Source organism: Erithacus rubecula (assembly GCF_903797595.1).
Source record: "Erithacus rubecula genome assembly, chromosome: 5".
NCBI classification, from domain to species: Eukaryota; Metazoa; Chordata; class Aves; order Passeriformes; family Muscicapidae; genus Erithacus; species Erithacus rubecula.
In genome coordinates this window covers 50,418,219-50,430,540 of record NC_136687.1, presented here as the reverse complement: position 1 = coordinate 50,430,540, position 12,322 = coordinate 50,418,219, and the positions used below count along the sequence as shown (strand labels likewise).

At 37.5% G+C, this 12,322-nt stretch overlaps 1 protein-coding gene across 2 annotated transcripts in view; it reads left to right on the top strand.

Moving 5' to 3' along the window:
- Nucleotides 1-12,322, top strand: part of GRID2 (glutamate ionotropic receptor delta type subunit 2) — a 664,166-nt gene that overhangs the window by 536,170 nt on the left and 115,674 nt on the right. For both annotated transcript variants that reach the window (XM_079306473.1, XM_079306474.1), the window contains exon 10: nt 4,850-5,047. In XM_079306473.1, the coding sequence (XP_079162599.1) occupies nt 4,850-5,047 (198 nt within the window). The remainder of the gene's footprint in view (nt 1-4,849; nt 5,048-12,322) is intronic.

The following is a 12,322-nucleotide window of genomic DNA, read 5'->3' as shown; positions in this document are numbered from 1 at the left end:
GGAAAATAAGCCAAAGCATTCTTTTTTTACTTTTGCTTTTTTGTTTGTAAAATGCATTCTCAATTTTTAGCATCTTTATATATAGAAAGAACAAAATACCTTCACAAATAAGTGCAGCAGAGCAGTGTATCATAATATCATTTCTACCCAGAAATAAGTCTCAAAGCCACAGAATCCACACCTCTAATTGGAGAGAAAATCTATCTTATTACCCAATGATCTCCTAATGAGGTGGTGGGCAGGGGTAAAGTCATGAACAGCTGAGCTAAGACCACTATTCTTTGTAAACAGCCTTCTGAACACAACATTTTTCTTCCTCTCATGTATTTAATTAGAGTGCTGTGTTTAAGATCTGAATGAAACTTTTCTGTTCTTTCAACAAATTTTCTGTAGTTTACCAAAAAAGAGACCTTTCTGTACAAAAATCTTTAAAACTGGATTTTCATTGAGGAACTGAAAGATTACTATCAAAGCTTGGAATTTGAAGTCACTATCCTGCTGGCTAAAAATCATCCCAAAAAGAGACTCTGGGTTTAGGGAACTGAGCTTCTGAAAAGCATTCTCTTGTTCTCCCTGCCTGCCTCCTCTAAGACTGGAATTTATTCCTTGACTTTATCATCCACATCTGTAGCGCAGCTACAAACAGATGTTTCTCTTTGATTGTCTAATTAATTAACACAACCAAGTTAAACTCAGCCTAATTGTTCTTTTCTGCTATTTAGCTTGAGTATTTCTCCTTCTGTTTTCAAGCATGAAGGTCTTCTGTGCCCAACAGCTTTTATCTCTTTTCCTTTTTTTAACTTTATTAGGGAGAATAGTAAAGAATATAAAAAGATTACTTCAAATCAGATATTTTATCCAAATTATTGGTAGGTCTGAGAATTTCATCACAGTAAATAAGAACTGTAATTTGTATTTTTAAGTCTTAGATGCTTGAAGCATTTAGCACATTGTCCTAGTTCTGGCCAGGACACAGTTAATTTTTGCAGTAGCCGGGAGGGGACATGGCTAGGATCCAGAAGTTATGTTATGCCATCTCACACCAGTTTCCAGGGATGCTGGGAATATTAAATTATATCAGTCTTAATCTGTAGCATACTGTTAACCTCTCTCAGTCTTAGTTTGTGAGTTCTGCTTTAAAGTGTGTGACAACAGGGAAATGAATGGAGACAAACATTTACTTGAACAACATCCCCAAAGTACTTGTATTATCATGTCATCTTCCTAATGCTTTCCCTTTTTTATGCCATGTTGCCAATAATCTTGGGTTCACCTTTATCCTAACTATCTGTGCCAGTCTAGCATTTTGCAGCTTCTCTTGTTTGGGGGACATAATCCTCTCTGAAGCCAGACTTTGTCTTCCTACAGCTGTAAAAAGCAATATGCACAGCTTCACCCAATATAACCCTTACCTGCAGGTGGTTTTCGCCATGTGGTGCTTCGCTGTCCACCACAGTTAACCCACAGTCCTGTGTGAAATCCACCAGGTCTTAAACCCTTAAATCCTCCTTTGGGTCAGGGCAGCACAGCTTTGATCCCAAGAAGAGATAGGCACTGATAACTGTGGAGCTATCTTGACAAGGAGCCCTTCTACCAGGCTTCTGCATTCAGCTGACAAAGGGGCATGTTTAAGGTAAAGTTGAATGAAAATAGCCCCTCTCTCAAAGGATCTCATTGAGGTTGGATGAAAAATCATCCCCTAAATATACTGGATATCTATGTGGTTAAATGAGGCAGATCATCAACCTTGCAAAAACGAGAAGTTAAGGATGGGCAAACCATTCATTCTCTTTTTTTTTTTTTTTTTTTTCTCCTCAGCCGTGAGTGTCGTGGCTTGGTTGCTTTTCAGACCTCCTTGGCTTTACAGGCTGTGCAGTCTCCTCTTGCCCCATAGAGGCTCTTAAGTCCCCTAGAGAGGTGTTTCCAAGAGAAAAAAAGGACAAGCAGCAGCAGTGGCCTCCCTTGGATCATCTCATTTATTCTGGAGCAATTTAGGTTTGAAGGGACCCTTGGGTTGCAGCTGTTTGGACCAGGGTAAATGTTAGAGCAGGTTGTTGGAACTCCCCTCTGTCCAGGGGTGTTTTGAGCATCTCCAAGGCTGTCCATTGTATGGATTCTCTGATAAAGACCTTTTTTGTAGTCTGAATTAGCACTTGCTTTGGAGGGAAAGTGTATCAGGATTTTCCTGAATTTATTGAGGTTGAATGGAACCTTCATCCTCCAGGTGAATTTTTCCACTTTCAAAATCAGTAATTAGCTCATTAGATTTGCACACCTACTTTCTACAAGGTCATCATTGTCCTCATTTTTTTGCTGTGTTTATTTTCTTTCTGCAGCTTCAGCTTTCTCAAAGATGGAGACAATCATTTTAACATCCATATTGTAGGGATGCATGCACCTTTCCATAGCTCCCATACCAACCCCTAGTGAAAGAAAAAAAAAAATCAGGCTGCAGTATTTATGTGGGGGAAATATCAAGAAAATTATTTTTGTCCTCTTTTAATGCATTCTCAGAAATGTAAACAATTGCACAAAAACATCATGGCAGTAGATTAGTTTTGTTTTGTTTGGAATGTGATTAAATGGTTTGCTGCTCCAGACCTCAACAAAAATTGCAAAATGTTAGTTGCTTGGCATGAAGTTGATTGACTATTTATATTTCATTACTTATATATAGGACACTGGACATTCAAAACCAAACAATAATACATTGCTTAATAAAGGACTATTAAGTACTAATAAGGACATTAGTTGTGACAAACTGCATTTTAAACAGCATGTTAAATCACTACAATTAGCAACTGGATAGAAAATCAGTTTATTAGCAACTATTTTCTAAATAATTTAGTGATAAAAATTAATCCTTCCTAATATGAATATTCTCAGCTTCTAATATGTCCTTTTTACGCATAAATCTTTAGAATTTTGTGCATAGAGTGCTTAAATTGATAAACTACCATTTTTATTTGCTGTAGAAATATTTCTTTCCAGTAATTTTAAGTTTATATTTATGGAATCTATCATTCAGGTGATCAGCAAAGCTGAATTCACTTGGTGTTCTTATTTAAGAGAAGCTTTCATCAACTTGGTCTCAATTTTTCCAATATTCTTGGAACCTGGGCACTGGAAAACTACTTTAAAAATTCCTTTTACTTTCTTTCCTCCTTTTTTAGGCAATTTCACTGATCTTGGAAAATATGGAAGAAAGAAATTCTGACAACTAGAAAAAATAACTTGAGGCAGTCCACCTTTAACTCTTTTTTTCTTTTTTTTTTCTTTTTTTCTTTTTGGTCGGTAGCGTGATTATTTGGTTCCTTTTCTATTTGTTTTGGGTTTGGGGTTGGGTTTTTTCTTGGATTTCCCAGAGTCAGAAAAGAACATCCTGCCAGTGCAGTCTGGTTGCATCCTTTCTTCTTTGGCAGCATCCTCAGCATGTGGCTGTCCTTGAGAATATTTACTCAAGCCTTTACAAATGATGCTCTCTTATTTCAAGAACATCCTGCCTCCAATTCAGTGACACCTGGTCATATAGAAGGACATTCCAGTAAGCTAAAAATATTAGTGAGGTATAGGTTGAGTGGAAAAATGGTAAAAATACTCTGGCTTCAAAGTAATTTACAGATATTAGCAGTAGAATAATAAATGCCACTGTAGATGCAATTTAAGTTTTGGCCACAAATACCACAAAAAGCAAGTTCTGTTTTTTTCTATCTGCTTGTCAATTTTGCAGATCAGAACAAATTGGGAGTGGTTTCATGGGCTTGCCCTGGCCAAGCCATTACTAGTCAGAACTAACTTTTTTGCACCTCTGAATAAATGTTTCTGTTAACCTTATACAAAATTACAATACTATATAATGAATTAAAAGGAAGACGTATAGCATATTTTTAAAATTATCTATGTGTTACAGCACTTTAATGCTTTTGGGGATGATTCAATATTTTGCTGTACATAGATCAGACAAGTTCTTTCAGAGAAAATAAGGAACAAGCCTAAATGAAATTCACCTATGACAAATATGTATATTTTTTTCCTTCGAAATATAATTTGGTTTTTTGTATTCTTTTTGGAAAAAAGTGAAGAGGAAGGTATAGAAATTAATTGTGCAACAGGAAGAATAAGAGGGCGGGGCAATTTAATAACAAAATAGAGAAAACTATTACAAGTCTTCAGAAAAGTAAGAAAAGCATGTTGTTTGGAAATCTGAGATTTTAGTATTTTGTATTTGGTATACTTTTGGTATTATTTGTATCCTTTATGACAGTCATCATTCAGATGAATATTCACCAATCATTCTTATAGACAGCCTTAAGTCCTATAATTGATTGCCTCTACGGTAATCAAATGGTGTTTCTTTGGACAGAACTATTTGAATTTAACAGGCCTATATTCAGGTTACAGTGGGACAAGAGCAATACATATTTCAGTTTTCCATGTTTTTCTTTCCTTACAACATGAATTAGTGGTTTTTTCAGCTAGTGGAAAGTGGCAGTGCTGTGGAATCCTCCCTATTTATGGAGTACATACATGGAGTGTATGTCTGTCCTGCTGACCACACTTATATAAAAAATATTTCAGCTGAAATGTTACAGCAGAAGATTGACTTCTGAACTACATAATAGAGAATAAATTTTCTCCACTGAAGGAAATCCAAAACAAAATAGCATTTGCAGAATGTAAGGGGCATTGCTAACAATGTATTCTGGGACAGTTTTGTACAAATAATATTTTAATAGTTCCTCCTTTAGTTAAAAAAAAAAAAACAAAAAAAAAACCAGCATCCAAACATGGCATATAATTGCTTTATTAACAGATTCCTCCTTTATTTTATTTTTTTTTTTTTTTTTAGGAAGAGCCTTTTGTCATGGTGTCTGAAAATGTTCTGGGAAAACCAAAGAAGTATCAGGGCTTTTCAATAGATGTGTTGGAAGCCTTGTCCACTTACCTCGGCTTTAAATATGAAATTTATGTAGCACCAGATCACAAGTATGGGAGCCCTCAGGATGATGGGTCATGGAACGGCCTGATAGGAGAACTGGTGTTTAAGGTAAGGCCATTAACAACTTACTGAGTAATCATGTGTGATAAATGTGTGGTAAGGTTAATAAATATGTGTTATGTTCTGTTTGCATCAGCCAGTAACCTTTTTCATGGGTAATTGATAACAATTTGTTTATTGCACTTTCCCAGCACTTGAATAGTGTACATTGGACAGCTCTGAAAAAGCTGAAAATTATACTTGTTAGTAACTGTTTAAGAAGCAGGGCAATCTCCTTTTTTTTCAACCAAAAATCTAAATGTAGTCAAAAAATGGGATGCATGACATCCTAATTAGTTTGGCAAGACCTGACACAGATGAATTGAAGAGGCTGTTCAAAAGAGGAAAAATTGGTGTTGCAGTAATTAGTGAAACATTACATAAATAATGTATAGCACTTAGAAAAATGTTGGTGTGATGAATTCACGAAGTATATAATCAACAGAAAATGTTTTATTGATATACAATAACACATTATGTAGATGTATTAATCAAGAGTAATGTATTATCTGTTCTGTAATTAATAAGCCATTTAGTCTTCTTAATTTGACATTAATTATTCAATATTATATCATAAATAAATTGAACCAAATGCATATGCAATGTTTTCCTTTTTGCCCACTCCTTGCACTTTACCTGTTTGGAGTTTTTCCCATTGAGAGAGAAAATACTAGGCAGACTCTATTCTGCTGGTGCCTCACTTGTCCTGTGAATATATGTATTGTATTTGCTCCTAATTGACATATAGGGGCAGAGTTTACAGCTATAGACTCGTACATTTGTTGTGCTTCCTTAGAGAACTGCAGTAGATATTCATGTAAATAACTTAGACATTGGCTACAGAAGTGTTTTTCCAAATGTGCAGGTGGAATTTAATTCATAAGCACAGATAATAGTAAGGAGCACCATGGTGCAGGTACCAGACCTAAGTCTTTCAATGAAGGAAAAGAAAATTATATAAATAAATAAACAATATCCTTCATGGTTAAAAATTGCTGATAGCTTTAACTTATTCTGCCTTCCTGAGCAGCAGGAAGCCTGTTGGACTGGAAGCTCATTCTATACTCCTATCATCTTTCATACACCTATGCTGTAATTAAAACTTATTTGCCACCTCCCTATGTCCTCATAAAGCTGGTAGGTAGAACTGTGTATTCATAATTGGTAAATTGGACATAACTAGAAAAGTAGATTTTCCATCACCACCTAAACCTCAGCAACTAAAAATCCCTCATCTAGTTTTGAGATCTAACACCACTAAGGCCCATTGAGTTATTTTTAACCAGTCTTTCTGCTTCAAAATCTGATGCTATGCTACACCCTGCTTTCTACAGTACTCATGAGGTCACTGCACAATACAGACTGGAGGGATCTTAATTCTAGATGGTCTGGAAATGGAAGTGGGCCTGGGATGTTTTTTATTTATTTGCAATGGATGATTGGTAAGGCAGAACTCACAGCAACTCAAATGGCTCCAAGGAAAAACATGTATGGCATTCTTGTTCCTTTGGCAGGCAGGAATTCAAACAAATAATAGCTCACTGAAGGTGGTAACCACCCAGATCTGTAAATCCATGTCTCAAGTGCAACAGATTTACCAGCCTGTTGTGATTTTGCTGTAAATGAGTCTGCATGGATATGAAATCTTTCTGAACATCTACAGGGTGTGAAGAGTTAATGGAACTGCATTTGGAAGTCAAAATCCATGTTTTTCCTATACTATGGCAGTGTAATTTTTCATCTTCCTTACCCTTATATAATTAATTAGCAGAAAAGGTTCACTGTGTCCTTCTTTCCCATTCTCTGTCCCTCTTAAGGCAAAAGAACCTCTGGGCAAGCAGCCAGTGTCTATCTACCCCTTACCAAGTGCAAGCTGTTCCTGAAAGGCTGCATTTTTATTTACTGTGAACTGAGTTCTGCTCCCAGAACTCAAATTTCCATCCACTTGGCAACTTCATAAGGGGAAGTAAAGGACCAGAGAATAGTTTCAAATTATAGGCATAACCTGTTTGAAACACAGCATTTCCTTGTTTTCCCAACCAAGTTTTACATGCTAGTCTGGCCAACAAGTGGAGGAATTCCAGAAACAGTGGGAGTACTCTCTGCCTGTTAGTGTGTCAGCCAGGAATGAGTTCTGCAAGAGACAAGTCTCACTCAAGGGTAATGGAAAATAGCTGCCTTCTCTTTTTGAGTGTACAGAATCATACAACCATTTGGCTTGGAAAAGACCTTTAAGATCATCAAGTCCAACTGCTATCCAGCACTGCCAAGTCAATCACTAAACCATGTCCCAGAGTGCCACATCTACTTCCTTTTCAATCCCTCCAGGGAGGGTGACTCAACCCCTTCTCTGGGCTGCCTGTTCCAATGCTTGGCCACCTTTTCAGTGAATGAAGTTATTCTAGCATCTCCTGGCACAACTTGAGGCCAATTCCTCTTGTCCTATTTCTTGTTTATGAGGAGATCAATCCCCACTGTGTTACAGCCTCCTTCCAGGTAGTGATCATCTCATTGGGAAGGGTGTCTTTGGCCACTCCAGAAGAAGTGCCATATGAAATAGCAGTTGCTGTAGCAACCACATGATTTCTGTGCTCAGGATCAATATTCACTGCTTGCATTGACCATCTTCAGCATGCAGCAGTCTCTGGTGCAGGTCCTGGTATCAGGGAGGGCAGTCCCAGGCTGACCTGGTTTGCAGCAGCCCTGCTGCAGTTGGATGGCAGGGCAGGAGCCCAGCTGTGCCAAGTACATCCCCTGGGCCCACAACTGGCTTCACATTGTGCCTGGTTCACTCTGTTTCAGCTTTGAAGACAAGGTTTCTGTTGGCTGCTAAAATAGGAGCTGGGATCAGCAGAACATAATAAGTTGTGTTTAATTTGAAACTTAACTTGGAAACTGATTCAAGCCTCGTCTCCTTTGATTGTCAGTACTTATATTAGATACACACTTGGTCCATGCATCTTTTCTAGTCAAAATAACCAGAATGTAACCATGCTATACAAAGGTTTATGTTTGCTAAACACCAACCCAGGTGATCTTCAGAGAATAAATGCTTTTTGAGAGAAGCACATGGTGCTCTTATCCCTCTCCTGTCAAGTGGCCAGGGCTCTCACTGCATCTTGCAGAGCTTCATCTTGCAAACAGGATTAGTTCAGAGAGCAGCAGCCCTCTGTGGAGAGGCTAAAACCATCTCAAGGGAGCAGTGCTTTAACACAAATCTTTCTCTTACTGTTAATTATCTTTGTCTTCTCACAGAGATTCCTTTAGTTGCCCTCTATCCAGATGGCCTGAGGGATAAGCAGTGTGACAGGCAAGAGAAGTGACTAATGCCACTTCAGGGAGAGCACTTTCCAGCATGACTCTGGGCTTTTTGGTGATATTCACATCCATCAACCATTGCTATTCACATCTTGCCATGCTACCTTGATTGCAAGGATTTTTTTTCCAGCAAGGAGCCATGAGGAAGCAGATAGCATAGGGAAAGTAGCCTGATTCCACTTAGGTCCATCAGAAGAGGAAAAAAACATGCCTAATCATTTCTAAGAGAAACTGCAAATCAAGTACAAGCCTCTTATGAGGCTATTTTTCTATTACACCTTCTTTAGCGGGGTAGTATAAGAAGGGAGAAACCATACAGGAAGGACAAAGTGAGGAGAAAAAATAATAGTGGAGTGAAAGGAGAATTATTTGGGTCTATGTGTGTTAGCTTGAATAAAAATGTCTCTCTGATTGGTTTTTGCATGTCCAAGTTAATGACTGCGTAATGTGAGACTGCATTTTATCACTTCTAGCATTTGTTGAAACTTGATTTACACTGAAAATGGATAAAACTAAGGCCCTCACAGGACCAGTTAAGAATAGATTAATTTATTTTGCCCTGTTCTTGATGATGAACCACAGGAAGATTGATTTTCATGTGTATGAGATGTGCTTGCTGCAGCAGTAGCTTAGGGACATTTCAGGGATTTCTAGGCTTTGCAGATAAGCTGGTTCTGTGACACCAGTAGCAAGGCTATCAGACCCTTTTGGTCATTTCTTTTGGATTTTCTCATTCTGGTTATGTTGCTTTACAATGGCCTCAGGAGAACTGCTGCTAAGGAAGATAAATCTAAATTCCTATGCAGGTCACACAGAGCAAAATAATGCCCTCTGCTGTTTTTTCAGTCTGTTTCAGGAGTCACAGTTTCAGTCATGAGTCACATATAAGACATATGATGGTTGTTTGATTTTGGCACTGTAAAAACTTAGTGAGTGGAGAGCTAGAGATGTTTATAATTCAGATTGGCAGCCTTATATCTAAATATTGACATAATTGCATGCATTTGCCTTTGTATCTCAAAAGCACTAAGTGAACCTTTACTTCTTCAAACTGATGTCTGCACTGATCCAATCTGACATGTTAATGACAAGCATTTAATTTTTTTTCATCTTCCAATTTTTAAACAAGATGACAGAGTCTACATGTAATCAAGTATGCTCACTATCAGTAAATAAAGTATCAAGTGAAGCTTTAGCTTGGTTTTGTTCTAAAAGTGTAGTTTCCTGGGAGCTGGTGTTTATGATCCAAATTCAGTAAGTTAAGAATATGAGTTGCCATATGCCCTTTTTTTTTTTCTTCTTCTTTCAAACAGTTAAATACCAGAGTGCTAGGAGTTTAGGATCTATCTCTCTCCTTTCTATTTTTTCTCTTTAGTACCTCTCAAGAAATAAAGACATATAGAATGACAGAATGGCTTAATATCATCTAGTTCCAGCCCCACTGCTATGGGCAGGACATCTTTCACTGGATCAGGTTGCTCAGAGCCCTTCCTTGAGCACTTCCAGGGATGGGGCATCCACAGCTTCTCTGGACAGCCTGTAACAGTGTCTTACCACCTTCACAGTAAAGACTTTTTTTCTAATATCTAATCCAAACCTATCCCCCTTCAGTTTGAAGACATTTCCCCCCATCCTGTCACTCCAGGCCATTGTAAAAAAGTCTCTCTCCATGTTTCTTGTAGGCTCCCTTCAGGTACTGGAAAGCTGCAATTAGGTCACCTCAAAGCCTTAATTATATATGCAGCACATAAAGTAGCAAGACATAATTGTTGCTGCAGTACAGCAAAGGAAATGCAACATTTCCATTAGCACAGTATTGTTCCACTGTCACAGTTGGTTGATAGCTGAGTGGAACCATAATTCTGGGGAATGTGGAGAGACTGCTCCCCAGAGATGCAAATTAGAATTATTTCCACAGATACCATAGGGTCTTATTTTTATCTTTAATTCTCTTCAATGTATTTAATGGGGGAAAAAAAAGCTTGTTCTTGTAAAAAGGGGGAGAAAACCAGAGAAAAGTCATATAGTCAGCTATTATTTGGTAAAAGTATCTTTCCTGTTGCTTTGTAGTAGAGAATCTTTAGGCATCTTACAGCAATGCAATCTGAGTGAGAAACTCAATGATTTGGTATGGTAGGGAAGTATTTTAGTAACATGCTAATAATTAATAACTCAGCTAATGTAAGCAGAGGTTGAGTCTAGTCTTTTTTTTTTTCACCTGTCCTCCTTTACCCCTAAATTCCTATTTTGCTTTTTGGTATAGTTTAAGGGGGAAAGCCTAGGCTATTTATTACATGCAACCACAATTTCCTGTTTGACAACTCTTGGACTTTTTGATTTGTAAATAGTTTTAAAAACATATTTATGTTCACAATTGAAGAAAACCATTCAAATGCTGGCTGGTTTGCATCTTGCTCATTGGAGCTCAGGCTTGGCTGTCAGCAGGTGCTGTGAATCACTTGAGTCACTCCTTGAGCAGAAGGCTTGTAATGAGAGGAAAGGGAGCCTTAGATAACCAGAATGTTTCCATGGATAATTCTAATTACTGACTGAGTTTGCCCATGAGCAAAGGGCAGTTGAATCATCACTCACAAAAATTTGTTAGGAAGGGACCTGAAGTGAATTCATGAAGCCAAGCTGCACTCATCAACACAACTTCACTTATGACACTGGAGAATTTAACACACAGATTAAAGCTGAAGCCCTAATTCATAGCTTTTAAGAAAATCAATATTTTCAAAGCCTTTTTTGTCCAAATCATCAGGCTTCCAGCTAGGCTCTGCCACTTTCTCAAGCCAGTGAACAATCAATATAAAGTAACATCATTTAAACTGAAGTCTTAAGAGCACCATGATGAGGAGTGTGCTTGTGCCATGGGCTGCAAAGTGCTTTGCACATCATATTAAAAGACCCTGGTTGATTTACAAAATTTTCTAGTCATTTTCAGCTGCCATACCTGCTCACTAGTATTTCGTATCTAAGGAACTAGGAATCTCTGCCTTCCTTGGGCAAGAAGAAAGAAATTCAAGAGAGTTAATAAAATTTGACTCAGTACTTTCAATTCTTTGTGCTCTTCTCACCCCCTTCCAAAGGATCACACACTGCTTTAGGCAGAACAAAAATGGATTAAATCAAGGTAGTAGAAGTTTAAATATTTTAAACTTTTTTGTCATATTAAAGAATCTAGAATTCACAGTCTTATTGCTCAGGATTTGGGCTTTTTTTAATGGTATTCATATGTCTGCTTTAAATAACCTTTCTCGTTTTCAGTGAAGCTCTAATTGTACCTGTAAAAAGTAAAGTAGCACCTGCTATACTTGTGTTAGTGTCCCTGGAGACCTAATACATACTGTGAAATACAATGATTAGATCAAGAAATATTACTTATCCTCTTTTCATGTGAAATGTGTTCTTTACATTATTAAAAAAAAAAAAAAAAAGGAAATGGAAATTGCTCAAAGCAAGTCCAGACCAGCTGAAGGACAGATTGGCATTGCTGGAGGAATTGCTTGTCAGGAGGATACAGAGGAATTAATTGTAAAGGAACTGCATGCAGAATCTGCCCTTCTGCACTTCAGACTTTGTAGATAAAATTGATGTTTTATGGAATTTCAGGTAGCCCTTTGTCATGATCATCAAATCATGCAAATATTTTTTAAATTTGCCTCTATAAGGCAACTAATCTCTTATGATTGGATCTGCTATGCACAAAATCTGACTTTTGCCACATTGGCACCAATGGCTTTAGTAAGCTAGGGTGACAAAAATCACCAAAAGTAGATTTTCCCCAGATATTATCTGCATTTATAGTATTTTTATTTCTTGGAAAATAACAATAGAGAACTGATGTGCCAAAGGTTGATGTACCCTGCTCAAGCCTTACTCACCTTTCTGCGCTCACATAGATGATGCTGACAGCCTTGGTCTTGGCATCTGGTTCTACTTAAACTTAGCTGCTTTAAATCA